General features: G+C 43.5%; 1 protein-coding gene across 1 annotated transcript in view; it reads left to right on the forward strand.

The window, feature by feature from the left end:
- Positions 1 to 19,455, forward strand: part of CGNL1 (cingulin like 1) — a 309,913-nt gene that overhangs the window by 281,373 nt on the left and 9,085 nt on the right. Inside the window, 3 exon segments of the mRNA XM_053717518.1 lie at positions 3,344 to 3,376; positions 3,378 to 3,455; positions 14,926 to 15,089. Of these exon segments, the coding sequence (XP_053573493.1) occupies positions 3,344 to 3,376; positions 3,378 to 3,455; positions 14,926 to 15,089 (275 nt within the window).

Consider the following 19,455-nt stretch of genomic DNA (forward strand, 5'->3'; position numbering starts at 1 on the left):
TACCTTTTCTTTGTGTTGCAAACCTCCCTTTGAGTGCTGCCCATTTTGTGAGGCTATGGAGCGCAGACCTAGTTTCCCAATTGGGTTTGTTTTCCTGTGCTTGAAAGAAAATATTATACAAGATTGTCCTTTTGCCTTAATTTTTGTCCTTTAATTGAATGGTGCAGGTAAGAGGGACACACCTTAAGATTTTTAAATAAAATGTTTAGTTTATGCATAATGAAACCTCTTTGCAGTCTTTTTTTCATACATTTTTCTTCTTTTATGTGTAATTAAGCTTTGAAAAAATAACAATTTCTAACTCTATCCTTGACATATACCCAACTGACTTCTCAAGGCTATAACTCTGCTACATATCTGTCCCTAATTGGCTTTTACTGATAACAATGGCAAAACAATTCAATTTGACTAATTTTATAGCACTGGCTAGCTTTGTTGTCTGTGGACTAAAAACCCAGATTGGCTCCTCTAAATAAAACAAATGTTGGTGGAGTTTGGCTATTAAAAATAATTGCAGTAAAAGGGATATTAGTTTGTTTTAAAAACCTTAAGACTTTACTGTTGTGTTATCTATAGAATAACATTTCAGCAATGCCTTGTAATTACAGGGTGCTTAAATGTTCCTTGAAGGGGACCCTGAATTATTTAGAAGTGTAGTATGCTTAGCAATTAATACTAAGGCCAAAGGATATGCTTTAGAGACTTACAATTTTTGGGCTTACCTGAAATGTGTCAGTTTGAGAATTACCACTTTTAGCTTATTTACTTCAGATTTTGTGGTAATTTAAAGAGACAATGTACTGTAAAATGTTATCCCCTTTAAAGAGACATAAAACCCCAAACGTTTATTTCATGATTCAAATAGAACATACAATTTTAAACAGCTTTCCCAATGTACTTTTATTATTAAGTTTTCTTGTTATACTTTGTTGTAAAAGCATGAAGGTTAGTTCAGGTGTGTGTCTTCAGCACTATAGATCAGCACTTTTGCAACAATGTTATACATTAGCAAGAGCACTAGATGGCAACACTTCCCTGTCAGGTAGTGCACCAGGACATGTGCACGCTACCTATCTAGATATAGCTTTCAACAAAGAATAACATGAGTGAAGCACAATTGATAAGCCTATGAGCCCAGCTGTTTGTAGATCGTCTTCATAAAATCCGGACTACAACAGTGCAACTCTCAGCAGGGCCCTCTACCCATTTGATCCCCTATAAATGTTATCTGTATACCGCCCATGTTTATAGTTCTGCCGAATCTTTTGGCACTCTACAAATACCTGATAATAATAATTTTTTTTAATTGTATTCTCTATCTGAATCATGAGTTTTTTGGGTGGTTTCATGTCACTTTAATGTGTGATACCATTTTAACATGCTGGAATGTATTATATTGTTTACAAATACCTCATTTACCTTTTTATTTTGTCATTTAACCCTTTCCTGCCCAGGGTTAAAGTGTCTACATCGGAACAACTGTTCCGATGTAGACAAAATTGAAATCACACGATTGTGAGATTTCAATTATTGAATCGGGTCTGGGGGACGTCCCTATAACCCTAGGGAACACCCTCCAGACGCGATCAAATCCAGGAAGCGCAGTAGGGCTTCAGGACAGCCGTTGGCTATGACGTTCCCCGTCATAATGGCTCTAAAGCCCAGTGTAATTATGACGGAATAGTAATGGCATAACGGCGTTAAAAGGATAAAATAGCTGCTTTTGCTTGATGAAATGATGCAGTGTTGACTGTAGAAAAGATATGTTAACAAGAGTTAGTAACAGAAGTCAACATGTCATGGAAGGCTAGGAAAGAAAGACCTGACCATTTGAAAAGGTGTTATCATACCACCTTGAATGCAATGGACTTTTGTCAGCTGTTTGCGCTGAGTACATTGTCCCTGTAAGTGAAAGAAGCATCTGTCCATGTCAAATTGCTTTTAAATGATTTGTCTATGCGAATTATATGTTGTAAGTCTCTAGCAATTTTTATTGGGCCTCCAGATATTGATTTCCAAATATATTAACGAGTTGTGAGGTTCGGTATTGTCAGATTTAGTTAAAAACTGCTTTCTAATGGACGGACCATAGTGTTTTCAACAAGCTTGTTCTTCTTCATTCTGTTGAAATGTTTTGACTTTTGTTATATTCTTTAACCCCTTAATGACCAGCACCATACCCTGTACGCTCAAAATTGTGAGGTTGCGCTATTTCTGCATGCCCCACGAGTGGGGCACTGCATAAATAGATTTGCAGACTTACCGATGCAGAGAGGGCATCGGACAGCGTTGGGTGGAAGGATAATGAGGGAGGCGGGTGGGTGGCCCATCACTGTAGGAGGCGGGAGGAGGGCAGGAGCAGGACCGCTATGTCATTCTACAGGGAAACCAAAAAAACAAACTGCATCATTTAGGGGGAGGAGGGAGGTAGGGGCAATAAGGGATCCTATGTGGGATCCGTTGCCATAAAGGGATCTGGAGGGGGAGGGTGGTAGGGTATTGAGGGGGAGGGCAGCTACAGTACAGAAAAAAAGGTTATTTTAATTTTGTAAAAGAAACTTTGCCTAATTTGCAGCAAACTGGGTACTGGCAGACAGCTGCTAGTACCTAAGATGGCGGCAAATAGGTAGAGGGGGGAGGGTTTAGAGAGCTGTTTGGGTGGGGGGAATCAGAGAGGTCGGGGACTAAGGGAGATCCAACACTGCAGAATATTTATATAAAAAAAAATTATAACAAAAAAAAACGTATTTTAGTATTTGCAGACTTTCTGCCAGTACTTAAGATGGTGGGTGACAATTGTGAGGTGGAGGAGGAAAGATGAGACTGTTTGAGAGGGGTCATGGGAGGGAATAGGGCGTGGGATATGTCAGGTGGGAGGCTGATCTCTACACTACACTAAAGCTAAAATTATCCCTACAAACTACCTAATTAACTCCTTCACTGATGGGCATAATACAAGTGTGGTGCGCAGCGGCCTTCAAGTTCTTATTACCAAAAAGCAATGCCAAAGCCATATATGTCTGCTATTTCTGAACAAAGGGGATCCCAGAGAAGCATTTACAACCTTTTGTGCCATAATTGCACAAACGGTTGTAAAATAATTATAATAATATCGTGAGAATTTTTTTTTTTTTTAAATTTGATCGCATTTGGGGGTGAAGTGGTGGCATGAAATATACCAAAATGGGCCTAGATCAATACTTTGGGTTGTCTACTAAAAATAAAATATAGTTTTGATAGGTAAATATATATAAAAAAAAGACTCCATTTCTGTTTAAATGTAGTGATGGAAAAAATGCTAAAAAATGCTTCATCAAGTAGTATGGTTTTCATTTTATTTCCCAGGGATAGGTCAAGTCTCCAACTCAACAATCGCACGACTGGAGAGAAAAGTGAAAGAGTTACTGATGCAAGTTGATGATGAGCATCTCACATTGACGGACCAAAAAGATCAGGTACTGAAAGTATTAGAATTTTTTTTTTTTTGTTATTTGTTTTGTAACCCCTTTCCTACATTTTATTTTTGCTCTTTGGTACTGAAAAATATTATATTTGCAGTAAGTTTTGCAGAGAACTGCATGTGTTTGTGAGGAGAACTGTGTAGACACTGAGTGAGTGTGATGTGTGATAAAATCATCCAGTGCACAGTGCTAGTCAAATGTTTGCACTACAGCATATTTGTCTCTTTAGAAACTCCTATTGACATACGGAAGAGCAAACTGGTACACTTATACTCCTATAGGGGCATTCAAAGTGTGTTTTATTCTGTTAGACATATTATTCTCATCTTTCTATTGCTGATATATGGCATCTGGGCTCATTTATAAATCTTTATGCTGACATTTGTAACGCAACTTGCAGTTAACAATTTTTATGCATTTTCATAGCAATGCTGTAGCTGTCAATACCATGCTTTTTTCTATGTGGAAGAATACAAAACTGGTCCCCATAAAAATCCAAAATACTGACAAAAAGTCCTGCTGTGTATTATTTTCTTTCTTAAAACGGGAAGAGCCCGGAGGGGCAAAGACAACCCCAGCTAAAGGCATTAAATACCTCCCCCACTTACCTCATCCCCAGTCATTCTTTGCCTTTCGTCACAGGAGGTTGGCATAGCGAAGTGTCAGGAGTTTGAGAGAGTCTCTTATGGAGGGTAGTACTCTTCGAAATGGGACTGGAGTTTTAAGTAATCCTGTCAGCCTCTCAGTGAGAGCATTGGATGAAGGTTAGAGTCCAGAGATGCAGGGAGAGTCTTTCTGCAAAACCATTCCAACTCAGATTAACAGCTCCTTGGCAATCAGCGTTGACGAGTTTCGCTGCCTGCCTTTATTCACTCAAGTCCATGTCAGAAGCGAGGCTATCATCTGTCACACTTGAAGGTCCGTGTTCCTGTTCCACGGCGTATTGTTTAATTTTACCTCATTATGAGAATGTGATGTTAAACGAGAAGGTAGGGTCCCAGTGGGACTCCTTTTATCTTAAAATAGGAATCATGGTTTAATATCTCCTGAGTGGGGTTATTGAACACGGGAACTTTAATCATGTTTGTTTATTGTGGTTCTATCTGCTGATGTGTAGTAATACTTTAGGCTCATGACTTTTCGGAACATTTCGGCCTTATCAATTGGCGCGATCTTTAGATTTGCATGCTCTTTTTCTGACTTGCACGGTGCACCTCGTGACTGGTTGCGGTTATGTTGTTTTTCACTTCCGTATACTGACTGTGTGGCGACAGAGTCTGTTCGTTGGTGTCTGGTTCACAGGAGGTGTTGAGTGCCCCAGCCATTGGGGGTGTACAGAAGGTGGCCTGGAGGATTCTGATTTTTTTAGACACGGATGTCTCCGATAACGGGAGAATGCATCTTGTGATGAATATGAAATGGCCCGGGTTTATCCATGCCCATCAGTTATGTTCTAATTGCCGTTCCAGAGTACTCCTCTTCTCCCGATTCAGAGTCCTCAGAGTGCATTGAGCCATCTGCCCCCGTGGTATTCTAGGTCCTGTGAGGCTTGAGTCCCAGAAAATTTCCTTTGCTACGCAGGGAAGGTGTCCCTAAGGCCTTACTCCTTTTCCGGAAGGTGGCTTGTTTTCTCCAGAGGTTACGGCACAGTTCCGCATGGCCATATATATGGTCTGGCTTCATTTGTATCTCCCAAGTGAAATATTTTTTAGATACTATCAGTGTTCTAACAACCAGGGCCGGTCAGGCGTGGATCGGCCCGATCCAGTTCGATGTCCTGGGGAAGCATGGGCCTCTGAGGCTTCAGGGGCCCAACCTTGGGGGCCGGAGTATGTTTGTCGTTCCAGTGAAGGATAATTTATGCCTTCCGTTATAGGTTGGCACGTCTTCGTGTCCTACTAAGGGCATGTTTTGGCATTGCTAGAGGATCCCAGTCGTAGTGGGGTCGAGGATCAGAGGGCTTAGATGCCGGGATAGCAAACTGGGGTTAGACGCTTGGGGATGAAGTAATCTCCTTGACATCTCCGTTTTTTTTCTTTCTTTTAGGTATCAGTTCCAGTTTCTGAGCTTGGGTGAAAGGGGCCTCTTGATTGGCTGGTTGGTGTACCTTTTTTCCTTGGGTGTTCACCCGAGGGTGCTGCCTTACTTTTATTTTTGATCCGGATAGGATGTATTTGATTTGTTTGTATAAGCTCACGTCTGATATAACTTCCGTTTTGGGAACGTTATTTCTCTGGAACTGATACTTGAGATTTTGTGGGTCGCATCGGCACTTTCCTCGGAAGTTGTGTACTTTGTTTAAGACTGAGGTTTTGGTTCATATTATTGAACCTTCGGGGTCAATTTTTATTGGACCTTAGACAGTTCTGGGAGTGTTCCTGTGCCAGGCAGTTGCTGGTCGGGCCACACTCTAGGAATAAATTCTCTGGTTTTATGACACCACACATGTCACCCTTGTGGGGCCGATTATCCTGTCGGATTCTAAAAAATGTATTTCTCTTGTTAAGTGTTATCCAGTCACGGATCATCCATTACTTGTGGGATATTCTCCTTCCCAACAGGAAGTTGCAAGAGGATCACCCACAGCAGAGCTGCTATATAGCTCCTCCCCTCACTGCCATATCCAGTCATTCTCTTGCAACTCTCAACAAAGATGGACGTAGTAAGAGGAGAGTGGTGTATTATAGTTAGTTTTTTAACTTCAATCAAAAGTTTGTTATTTTTAAATGGTACCAGAGTGTACTGTTTCATCTCAGGCAGCATTAGAAGAAGAATCTGCCTGTGATTTCTATGATCTTAGCAGAAGTAACTAAGATCCATTGCTGTTCTCACATATTCTGAGGAGTGAGGTAACTTCAGAGAGGGAATGGCGTGCAGGTTTTCCTGCAATAAGGTATGTGCAGTTAATATTTTTCTAGGGATGGAATTTGCTAGAAAATGCTGCTGATACCGGATTAATGTAAGTAAATCCTTAAATGCAGTGATAGCGACTGGTATCAGGCTTATTAATAGAGATACATACTCTTATAAAAGTGTAATATAAAACGTTTGCTGGCATGTTTAAATCGTTTTTTATATATGTTTGGTGACAAAACTTATTGGGGCCTAGTTTTTTTCCACATGGCTGGTAATGGATTTTTGCCTAGAAACAGTTCCTGAGGCTTTCCACTGTTGCAATATGAGTGGGAAGGGCCTATTTTAATGCTTTTCTGTGCAGATAAAAATACTGACAGAGACATTCAGCTTCTTCCTGCATGATCCAGGACATCTCTGAAGGGCTCAAAAGGCTTCAAAGTCGTGTTTTAGGAGGGTAACAATCACAGTAGACTGTGTTTAAAAAAACGTTTTTGTCATTTATTATTCTGTTTTTGTTATTAAGGGGTTAATCATCCATTTGCAAGTGGGTGCAATGCTCTGCTGACTTGTTACATACACTAAAAATTTTGTTAGTGTAACTGCCTTTTTCACTGTTATTTCAAATTTTGTCAAAATTTGTTTCTTTTAAAGGCACAGTAACGTTTTTTATATTGCTTGTTAACTTGCTTTAAAGTGTTTTCCCAAGCTTGCTAGTCTCATTGCTAGTCTGTACAAACATGTCTGAAACAGAGGATACTTGTTCATTATGTTTAAAAGCCATGGTGGAGCCCCATAGGAGAATGTGTACTAAATGTATTGATTTCACCTTAAACAGTAAAGATCAGTCTTTATCTATAAAAGAATTGTCACCAGAGGGGTCTGTCGAGGGGAAGTTATGCCGACTAACTCTCCCCACGTGTCGGACCCTTCGCCTCCCGCTCAAGGACGCACGCTAATATGGCGCCAAGTACATCAGGGACGCCCATAGCGATTACTTTGCAGGACATGGCTGAAATCATGAATAATACCCTGTCAGAGGTATTATCCAGATTGCCTGAATTGAGAGGCAAGCGCGATAGCTCTGGGGTTAGACGAGATACAGAGCGCGTAGATGCTGTAAGAGCCATGGTCTGATACTGCGTCACAATATGCAGAACCTGAGGACGGAGAGCTTCAGTCTGGTGGGTGACGTCTCTGAATTGGGGAGACCTGATTCAGAGATTTCTAATTTTAAATTTAAGCTTGAGAACCTCCGTGTATTGCTTGGGGAGGTATTAGCTGCTCTGAATGACTGTGACACAATTGCAGTGCCAGAGAAATTGTGTAGGCTGGATAAATACTAAGCAGTGCCGGGTGAGTACTGATGTTTTTCCAATACCTAAAAGGCTTACAGTAATTATTAGTAAGGAGTGGGATAGGCCCGGTGTGCCCTTTTCCCCACCTCCTATATTTAGAAAAATGTTTCCAATAGATGCCACTACACGGGACTTATGGCAGACTGTCCCAAAGGTGGAGGGAGCAGTTTCTACTTTAGCAAAGCGTACCACTATCCCGGTTGAGGACAGTTGTGCTTTTTTCAGATCCAATGGATAAAAAAATTAGAGGGTTACCTTAAGAAAATGTTTATTCAACAAGGTTTTATTTTACAGCCCCTTGCATGCATTGCGCCTGTCACTGCTGCGGCGGCATTCTGGTTTGAGGCCCTGGAAGAGGCCATCCATACAGGTCCATTGACTGAAATTGTTGACAAGCTTAGAACTCTTAAGCTAGCCAACTCATTTGTTTCTGATGCCATTGTTCATTTGACTAAACTAACGGCTAAGAATTCCGGATTCGCCATCCAGGCGCGTAGGGCGCTATGGCTCAATTCCTGGTCAGCTTATGATTCAAAGTCTAAATTACTCAACATTCCTTTCAAGGGCAGACCTTATTCGGGCCTGGTTTGAAAGAAATTATTGCTGACATTACTGGAGGTAAGGTCATACTCTTCCTCAGGACAGGGCCAAATCAAAGGCCAAACAGTCTTAATTTTCGTGCCTTTCGAAATTTCAAGGCAGGTGCAGCATCAACTTCCTCTGCTTCAAAACAAGAGGGGACCCTTTTGCTCAATCCCAGCAGGCCTGGAAACCTAACCAGTCCTGGAACAAGGGCAAGCAGGCCAGAAAGCCTGCTGCTGCCCTCTAAGACAGCATGAAGGAGCGGCCCCCTATCCGACAACGGATCTAGTAGGGTGGCAGACTCTCTCTCTTCGCCCAGGCGTGGGCAAGAGATGTTCAGGATCCCTGGGCGTTGGAGATCATATCTCAGGGATATCTTCTGGACTTCAAAGCTTCTCCTCCACAAGGGAGATTTCACCTTTCAAGATTATCTGCAAACCAGATAAAGAAAGAGGCATTCCTCAGTTGCGTACAGGATCTCCTTGTAATGGGAGTGATCCATCCAGTTCCGCGTACGGAACAAGGACAGGGGTTTTATTCAAATCTGTTTGTGGTTCCCAAAAAAGAGGGAACCTTCAGACCAATTTTGGATTTAAAGATCCTAAACAAATTCCTCAGAGTTCCGTCATTCAAGATGGAAACTATTCGAACCATTTTACCCATGATCCAAGAGGGTCAGTACATGACCACAGTGGACTTAAAGGATGCCTACCTTCACATTCCGATTCACAAGAATCATCAGTTCCTGAGGTTTGCCTTTCTAGACAGGCATTACCAATTTGTAGCTCTTTCATTCGGGTTGGCTACAGCCCCAAGAATTTTTTCAAAGTTTCTGGGCTCACTTCTGGCGGTCCTAAGACCGCGAGGCATAGCGGTGGCTCCTTACCTGGACGATATCCTGATACAGGCGTCAAGCTTTCAAATTGCCAAATCTCATACAGAGATAGTTTCTGGCATTCCTGAGGGTCGCATGGGTGGAAAGTGAACAAAGAAAAGAGTTCTCTATCTCCTCTCACAAGGGTTTCCTTCCTAGCGACTCTAATAGATTCTGTAGAAATGAAAATTTACCTGACGGAGTCCAGGTTATCAAAACTTCTAAATGCTTGCCTTGTTCTTCACTCCATTCCTCGCCCCTAGGTGGCTCAGTGCATGGAAGTAATCGGCTTAATGGTAGCGGCGATGGACATAGTGCCATTCGCGCGCTTGCATCTCAGACCGCTGCAATTATGCATGCGCAGATCAGTGGAATGGGGATTACACAGATTTGTCCCCTCTACTAAATCTGGATCAGGAAACCAGAGATTCTCTTCTCTGGTGGTTATCTCGGGCCCATCTGTCCAAGGGGTATGACCTTTCGCAGACCAGATTGGACAATTGTAACAACAGATGCCAGCCTTCTAGGTTGGGGTGCAGTCTGGAACTCCCTGAAGGCTCAGGGTTCATGGACTCAGGAGGAGAAACTCCTCCCAATAAATATTCTGGAGTTAAGAGCAATATTCAATGCTCTTCTGGCTTGGCCTCAGCTAGCAACACTGAGGTTCATCAGATTTCAGTCGGACAACATCACGACTGTGGCTTACATCAACCATCAAGGGGGAACCAGAAGTCTCCAAGATAATTCGCTGGGCAGAGACTCACTCTTGCCACCTGTCAGCGATCCATATCCCAGGTGTAGAGAACTGGAAGGCGGATTTTCTAAGTCGTCAGACTTTTCATCCGGGGGAATGGGAACTCCATCCGGAGGTGTTTGCTCAATTGGTTCTCCGTTGGGGCAAACCAGAATTGGATCTCATGGCGTCTCGCCAGAACGCCAAGCTTCCTTGTTACGGATCCAGGTCCAGGGACCCAGACGTGGCACTGATAGATGCTCTAGCAGCGCCTTGGTTCTTCAACCTGGCTTATGTGTTTCCACCGTTTCCTCTGCTCCCTCGTCTGATTGCCAAAATCAAACAGGAAAGAGCATCGGTTATAATGATAGCGCCTGCGTGGCCACGCAGGACCTGGTATGCAGACCTAGTGGACATGTCATCCTTTCCACCATGGACTCTGCCTCTGAGACAAGACCTTCTAATACAAGGTCCTTTCAATCATCCGAATCTACTTTCTCTGAGACTGACTGCTTGGAGATTGAACGCTTGATCCTATCAAAGCGTGGCTTCTCCGAGTCAGTAGTTGATACCTTAATACAGGCACGAAAGCCTGTCACCAGGAAAATTTACCACAAGATATGGCGTAAATATCTTCATTGGTGTGAATCCAAGAATTACTCATGGAGTAGGGTTAGGATTCCTAGGATATTGTCCTTCCTCCAAGAGGGTTTGGACAAAGGATTATCAGCTAGTTCTTTAAAGGGACAGAATTCTGCTCTGTCTATTCTTTTACACAAGCGTCTGGCAGAAGTTCCCGATGTTCAGGCATTTTGTCAGGCTTAGTTAATTAAGCCTGTGTTTAAACCTATTGCTCCTCCATGGAGCTTAAACTTGGTTCTAAAGTTCTTCAAGGGGTTCCGTTTGAACCCTTTCATTCTATTGATATCAAAACTTCTTTCATGGAAAGTTCTTTTTTTCTGATGGCTATTTCCCTCGGGCTCGAAGAGTCTCGGAGTTATCTGCCTTACATTGTGATTCTCCTTATCTGATCTTTCATTCAGATAAAGTTGTTCTGCGTACAAAACCTGGGTTTTTACCTAAGGTGGTTTCTAACAAGAATATCAGTCAAGAGATTGTTGTTCCATCATTATGTCCTAATCCTTCTTCAAAGAAGGAACGTCTTTTGCGTAATCTAGACGTAGTCCGTGCCTTGAAGTTTTGCTTACAGGCTACTAAAGATTTTCGCCAAACATCTAACCTGTTTGTTGTTTACCTCTGGACAGAGGAGAGGTCAGAAGGGCCTCAGCAACCTCTTTCTTTTTGGCTTCGGAATATAATCCGTTTAGCCTATGAGACTGCTGGACAGCAGCCTCCTGAAAGGATTACAGCTCATTCTACTAGAGCTGTGGCTTCCACCTGGGCCTTTAAAAATGAGGCCTCTGTTGAACAGATTTGAAAGGCTGCAACTTGGTCTTCCCTTCATACTTTTTCCAAATTTTCCAAATTTGATACTTTTGCTTCTTCGGAGGCTGTTTTTGGGAGAAAGGTTCTACAGGCAGTGGTTCCTTCCGTTTAAGTTCCTGCCTTGTCCCTCCCATCATCCGTGTACTTTAGCTTTGGTATTGGTATCCCACAAGTAATGGATGATCCGTGGACTGGATACACTTAACAAGAGAAAACATAATTTTATGCTTACCTGATAAATGTATTTCTCTTGTAGTGTATCCAGTCCACGGCCCGCCCTGTCCTTTTCAGGCAGGTCTAAATTTTAATTAAACTACAGTCACCACTGCACCCTATGGTTTCTCCTTTCTCGGCTTGTTTCTGTCGAATGACTGGATATGGCAGTGAGGGGAGGGGCTATATAGCAGCTCTGCTGTGGGTGATCCTCTTGCAACTTCCTGTTGGGAAGGAGAATATCCCACAAGTAATGGATGATCCGTGGACTGGATACACTACAAGAGAAATAAATTTATCAGGTAAGCATAAATTATGTTTTTATGGCATAGTGTTATGGACTCCGGGCATTGGATCCTTCTACGACTTATGGGGCCTGGGGCGTAGACCAATGCTTCTGGTAGGAAGGTTGTGAGCTCCGATATAGGTTGGTTCTTTCTGGCATTATTACTTGAGATGCGTGACCGATTTTTTTCAGATGATCATTGTGGTTCCTAGGGTCCCTGGGGACTCGGAGCTGTAGGTTTCCATTCCTTTGGAGTCTGGAGATGTATTTGACTTACGGAGGTCTAGTAACTGGTGGGCTTTTTGCGTCTTCTCTCTGGATGACGACTCTGTGGCCTAGTCACATTCCTTTTTGTGGTGGCGATGTTTCCTTCCCTCCTGTCTTGGGTCATTTGTTTTGGAAGTGTGGGCATGTCCTCCTTCCTTTCTCAGTTCTCTAGTACGTAGCATGCAGGGGCCTCCCTGTCTCTCTACCAGGAGCTGCGAGGCTCCCGTTGTTATCCTGTTTCAAGGATGTCGGGAGACGGATCCTGCAAGGATCTCTGGAGACTGTGATCTTCTCAAGATAAGAACTGCCCCTTGTCATACCATGGTCTTTAGACTCTCAGATGCTAGCCGTCAATCTTATTGCAGATTTAGCCCTTTGTGCTTAAGTGTAGGAGGTCTGGCGTCAGTTACAGTCTTTTCGCCTGTCTGGGGTCAGGAAATTGACCTTTTATCTTCTCCAGTGTGTGGGTCAGGTTGTTAGGCTTGTCTACATGGATTACCTTGCGATCCAGGGGTACTGGTTGCCCATTTCCTAAACCGATTGGGAGTCTTTTTACAGACTCTTGGGTTTGTGGATTTTTCCTGTTCCTTGACATCTCAGGACTTTAGATGGCGGAAGGTACTGTCCGGGGGTGCTCCTAACCATAGGAGGCAACTTCTGGGCTCCTCGGAAACTTTAGATCTTCAGATCAGTTCCGTTTTCGAGGACTCCGGTTTAGGACCATGTCTCTTGCCTGGAACGGGTATTGATTTTCCTGCTTAACCATAGGGTTTGGTTCTCCCGCCTGTCCCTTTTGGAGGGGGCGGGGGTTTCTGACTCTCATGAGAGATTAATATCAGCCTGTAGCTTCAGTTTGAGGTTTTCTGACGGGTCTCTACTTGCCTGCTGGGACATCTGATGCTTCCTGGTAGACTCCAGTTGCTGTACCAACTGGACTGTCAATATTGGGGTTTTGCCTCTAATGGTAGGGTATTTACCGTTGCTTAATTATCTTTTTCTCACCTAGGGTGGGGAAGGGGTTCTTAAGTTTTCTTCTTGATTTGGAGGGACCTCAGTATCTGTGGAGGGCCTGTGGGTCCTTGTTTTTCTCACCTCATAGGGTTTTCCCCTCTCTTGCATTCTCAAGAACTGGCTGTGGCTCAACACACAAGCAAACAGTGTAGTAGCACAGAGCCACAGTTTCAAATCCTCACACAGCTCTTTCGAGCAGAATGCCTCCCAGACTTTTAAGGTTGAATTCTGGTATCAGAATGCTGTGGGTGCTTTCTTCCCTTGAGGAGTGTTCCTCTTATGGAAGACTGCAGTGTAGGGGTCCTTGGACCCGAGCATGAGGTTCCTGTCATGGTTCAGGGTAGCATGCCAATTTTTTAGTAGCGGTCAGAGTTCTACTCTGGGGTTTCGATTCCTCGTAGATCCATCCTTTTTCTGAGACTCCTGTCATTGGTCTTTCACTAGCCTTGGGCTGGGACCGTTATCCTGGAAGGAAGGCCAGGTATTAGTCTGCTTTTGCAGTATGGACCGTTTACTTGTATTGTATCTGTCCTCCCCTTTGATGGGGGGACTCTTAGTGCCCATCTCTATTCTGGTGGTGGCAGCTTCTGCCGGGACGGATTGCTCCTTGGCTTCCGGAATTTTCTGGTCGGGAGCTGTTGAGATTTTTCTTACATCTCAGTGGGATGAGTCCCACGATGACTTAGGACAGCTTTGCTGCCTGTTGATGGGTCATCGCGAGTTTTGCTCACAGGTGGTTCTGTGACCTCTTGGAGAGCTCTTTTTAAGCTGCTAGGATGTTTTTTTTTGGTCCTTGCTTGTCTAGCCTGACAGGTTTTGACTTTTCTAGGTTGCAAGGGAGAACTTGCGGTTTTCTGGAGCGCCATAGTTGGTATGGTGCTGTGTCAGGAATATGTCCGTGGCCTTGCGCTCATCATAGTGACGTTTTCTCCTGACTATGGACTTCTCTTCTAGTCCTTGTCCTCCTAGAGAGTTTGTTTCCCTGGACAGTGGTCCTGTGGCAACCTCGGATTGCTCTGTTTGATTTGGTCCTTGGTTTATCTCATGGGGTCCTCTATTCTTCCTCTCGGTGGTAGATAAGGATTTTTGACCAGTTTGACTTGAGCCGGTGTTGGATGGTCCTTCTGATCTCTTATGGGTTTTTCTACTCTCCCTCTCGGGGGTTGATAGAGGGTTTCTTTTTGGTTTTAGGTCAGAGATTTTTTTTGGGGTCTCTAGCACGGCTTGCAGGTTGTGTAACTGATGAGTGGTTACCTGGGCTTCGTTTTTTTCCCTTGTCGTATGTAGTTTTTTGTAGGGTGTTGAGTAAATTCAGGCTGTGGTGCCTTTTTCGAAGGAGCCGCCTTTTTTTGTACCCACCCTTTGTTTGCATTCAGTGTCCTCTAGCTTGGGTATTGTTTTTCCAAAAGTAATGAATGCAGCTGTGGACTATTCCCGTTTAAGAAGAAAAACATTAATTATGCTTACCTGATAATTTTCTTTTCTTTTGACGGAAAGAGTCCACAGCTCCCACCCGCGTTTTATCTATGGGGCGGCAGTACATTTTTGTTCTTCTGGCACCTTTTTTCACCCTGATATATTTCTCCTACTATTCCTTGTTCCCTTGACAGAATGACTGGGGGATGAGGTAAGTGGGGAAGGTATTTAAGGCCTTTGGCTGGGGTGTCTTTGCCTCCTCCTGGTGGCCAGGTTCTGAATTCCCAAAAGTAATGAATGCAGCTGTGGACTCTTCCCGTCAGAAGAAAATAATTTTTGTCCAGGTAAGCATAATTTATGTTATTGTTATAACCAATGTGCATGTGGCAACACTGAATATGGGAATTTACTTTTCTAACCATCAGTTAAGTTTGCGTTTGAAATCAATGAAGAGACAAGTTGAAGAAGCTGAAGAAGAAATAGACAGACTGGAAGGTGCCAAAAAGAAACTCCAAAGAGATTTAGAAGAGCAAATTGACCAAAATGAACAACTAGAAGGACAGCTGAATGCAGCCAAAAAAGAGCTTAGGTAAGAAAAAGGTGTTGTATTAAAACAATGTATGTATATGTATGTATATATGTGTGTGTCTGTGTATGTGTGTGTATATATATATATATATATATATATATATATGTATGTGTGTGTATATGTGTGTGTATATATATATATATATATATATATATATATATATATATGGGGCGAAACTACAGGGGGTGCAGAGGTTCGCAGTTGCGACTGGGCCCCCAAGAGTGGGGGCCCAGCTTTAAAAAAAAAAAAAAAACGTTGACCTGCCACTGCCTGCACTGATATCATGTGAGTGTGACATGATGCTTCACTAGTGTCTCTGACTACAGGGGTTAGTCTTTCTGTTTTACCCATTGGTGTTTGTGTGTGTGTATGTGACTGTGTGTGTATGTGTATGTTTGTGGAACCAGCAAATTAGACCTTGATACTACAGCTTGGGGGGGCGTGGGGTAAACAGTGTCACTATACAGTACCACTATATACAGTACGGGGGGGGGGGGCTGGACCATGTCACAGACTACTGTGGTCACTTTAAAAAGTACTGGGGCAGGTAGGGTCAGGCCAGCCATCTCACCGGCAGATTACAGACTGTGTCACTGACTCATTATATACAGTACTGGTGGGTTATACAGTGCCACTATATAAAGTAATAGGGGGTCAGACCATCTCACAGACTGTGGGCACAGGTTACCTCCTTTTGCAGAAATGTAATCTGATTCACATTTTCTCCAACATAGGTGTGTCCGGTCCACGGCGTCATCCTTACTTGTGGGATATTCTCTTCCCCAACAGGAAATGGCAAAGAGCCCAGCAAAGCTGGTCACATGATCCCTCCTAGGCTCCGCCTACCCCAGTCATTCTCTTTGCCGTTGTACAGGCAACATCTCCACGGAGATGGCTTAGAGTTTTTTAGTGTTTAACTGTAGTTTTTCATTATTCAATCAAGAGTTTGTTATTTTCAAATAGTGCTGGTACGTACTATTTACTCAGAAACAGAAAAGAGATGAAGAATTCTGTTTGTATGAGGAAAATGATTTTAGCAACCGTAACTAAAATCCATGGCTGTTCCACACAGGACTGTTGAGAGCAATTAACTTCAGTTGGGGGAACAGTTTGCAGTCCCTTGCTGCTTGAGGTATGACACATTCTAACAAGACGATGTAATGCTGGAAGCTGTCATTTTCCCTATGGGATCCGGTAAGCCATGTTTATTACGATTGTAAATAAGGGCTTCACAAGGGCTTATTTAAACTGTAGACTTTTTCTGGGCTAAATCGATTGATTATTAACACATATTTAGCCTTGAGGAATCATTTTATCTGGGTATTTTGATATAATAATATCGGCAGGCACTGTTTTAGACACCTTATTCTTTAGGGGCTTTCCCAAAGCATAGGCAGAGTCTCATTTTCGCGCCGGTGTTGCGCACTTGTTTTTGAGAGGCATGGCATGCAGTCGCATGTGAGAGGAGCTCTGATACTTATAAAAGACTTCTGAAGGCGTCATTTGGTATCGTATTCCCCTTTGGGTTTGGTTGGGTCTCAGCAAAGCAGATACCAGGGACTGTAAAGGGGTTTAAAGCTTAAAACGGCTCCGGTTCCGTTATTTTAAGGGTTAAAGCTTCCAAAATGGGTGTGCAATATTTTCAAGGGTAATAAAGTGTGTTCAGTTTAAAATTTAAAGTGACAGTAACGGTTTTATTTTAAAACGTTTTTTGTACTTTCTGATCAAGTTTATGCCTGTTTAACATGTCTGAACTACCAGATAGACTGTGTTCTGAATGTGGGGAAGCCAGAATTCCTATTCATTTAAATAAATGTGATTTATGTGACAATGATGCCCAAGATGATTCCTCAAGTGAGGGGAGTAAGCATGGTACTGCATCATTCCCTCCTTCGTCTACACGAGTCTTGCCCACTCAGGAGGCCCCTAGTACATCTAGCGCGCCAATACTCCTTACTATGCAACAATTAACGGCTGTAATGGATAATTCTGTCAAAAACATTTTAGCCAAAATGAACCCTTGTCAGCGTAAGCGTGGCTGCTCTGTTTTAGTTACTGAAGAGCATGACGACGCTGATATTAATATCTCTGAAGGGCCCCTAACCCAATCTGAGGGGGCCAGGGAGGTTTTGTCTGAGGGAGAAATTACTGATTTAGGGAACATTTCTCAGCAGGCTGAATCTGATGTGATTACATTTAAATTTAAATTGGAACATCTCCGCATTTTGCTTAAGGAGGTATTATCCACTCTGGATGATTGTGAAAATTTAGTCATCCCAGAGAAACTATGTAAAATGGACAAGTTCCTAGAGGTGCCGAAGCTCCCAGAAGCTTTTCCTATACCCAAGCGGGTGGCGGGCATTGTTAATAAAGAATGGGAAAGGCCCGGTATTCCTTTCGTCCCTCCCCCCATATTTAAAAAATTGTTTCCTATGGTCGACCCCAGAAAGGACTTATGGCAGTCAGTCCCCAAGGTCGAGGGAGCGGTTTCTACTTTAAACAAACGCACCACTATTCCCATAGAGGATAGTTGTGCTTTCAAAGATCCTATGGATAAAAAATTAGAAGGTTTGCTTAAAAAGATGTTTGTTCAGCAGGGTTACCTTCTACAACCCATTTCATGCATTGTCCCTGTCACTACTGCCGCATATTTCTGGTTTGATGAACTGCTTAAGGTGCTCGATAGTGACTCTCCTCCTTATGAGGAGATTATGGACAGAATCAATGCTCTCAAATTGGCTAATTCTTTCACTCTAGACGCCTCTTTGCAATTGGCTAAGTTAGCGGCTAAGAACTCTGGGTTTGCTATTGTGGCGCGCAGAGCGCTTTGGTTGAAATCTTGGTCGGCTGATGCGTCTTCCAAGAACAAGCTACTAAACATTCCTTTCAAGGGGAAAACGTTGTTTGGTCCTGACTTGAAAGAGATTATCTCTGATATCACTGGGGGCAAGGGCCACGCCCTTCCTCAGGATCGGCCTTTCAAGGCAAAAAATAGACCTAATTTTCGTCCCTTTCGTAAAAACGGACCAGCCCAAGGTGCTACGTCCTCTAAGCAAGAGGGTAATACTTCTCAGGCCAAGCCAGCTTGGAGACCAATGCAAGGCTGGAACAAGGGAAAGCAGGCCAAGAAACCTGCCACTGCTACCAAGACAGCATGAAATATTGGCCCCCCGATCCGGGACCGGATCTGGTGGGGGGCAGACTCTCTCTCTTCGCTCAGGCTTGGGCAAGAGATGTTCTGGATCCTTGGGCGCTAGAAATAGTCTCCCAGGGTTATCTTCTGGAATTCAAGGGACTTCCCCCAAGGGGGAGGTTCCACAGGTCGCAGTTGTCTTCAGACCACATAAAAAGACAGGCGTTCTTACATTGTGTAGAAGACCTGTTAAAAATGGGAGTGATTCATCCTGTTCCATTAAGAGAACAAGGGATGGGGTTCTACTCCAATCTGTTCATAGTTCCCAAAAAAGAGGGAGCGTTCAGACCAATCCTAGATCTCAAGATCTTAAACAAATTTCTCAAGGTCCCATCGTTCAAGATGGAAACCATTCGAACTATCCTTCCTTCCATCCAGGAAGGTCAATTCATGACCACGGTGGATTTAAAGGATGCGTATCTACATATTCCTATCCACAAGGAACATCATCGGTTCCTAAGGTTTGCATTCCTGGACAAACATTACCAGTTCGTGGCGCTTCCTTTCGGATTAGCCACTGCTCCAAGGATTTTCACAAAGGTACTAGGGTCCCTTCTAGCGGTGCTAAGACCAAGGGGCATTGCAGTAGTACCTTACCTGGACGACATTCTGATTCAAGCGTCGTCCCTTCCTCAAGCAAAGGCTCACACGGACATTGTCCTGGCCTTTCTCAGATCTCACGGCTGGAAAGTGAACGTGGAAAAGAGTTCTCTATCCCCGTCAACAAGGGTTCCCTTCTTGGGAACAATTATAGACTCCTTAGAAATGAGGATCTTTCTAACAGAGGCCAGAAAAACAAAGCTTCTGGACTCTTGTCGGATACTTCATTCCGTTCCTCTTCCTTCCATAGCTCAGTGCATGGAAGTGATCGGGTTGATGGTGGCGGCGATGGACATAGTTCCTTTTGCGCGCATTCATCTAAGACCATTACAACTGTGCATGCTCAGTCAGTGGAATGGGGACTATACAGACTTGTCTCCGAAGATACAAGTAAATCAGAGGACCAGAGACTCACTCCGTTGGTGGCTGTCCCTGGACAATCTGTCTCAAGGGATGATGTTCCACAGACCAGAGTGGGTCATTGTCACGACCGACGCCAGTCTGATAGGCTGGGGCGCGGTCTGGGGATCCCTGAAAGCTCAGGGTCTTTGGTCTCGGGAAGAATCTCTTCTA

Source organism: Bombina bombina, chromosome 6 (genome assembly GCF_027579735.1).
Source record: "Bombina bombina isolate aBomBom1 chromosome 6, aBomBom1.pri, whole genome shotgun sequence".
Classification (NCBI taxonomy): Eukaryota; Metazoa; Chordata; class Amphibia; order Anura; family Bombinatoridae; genus Bombina; species Bombina bombina.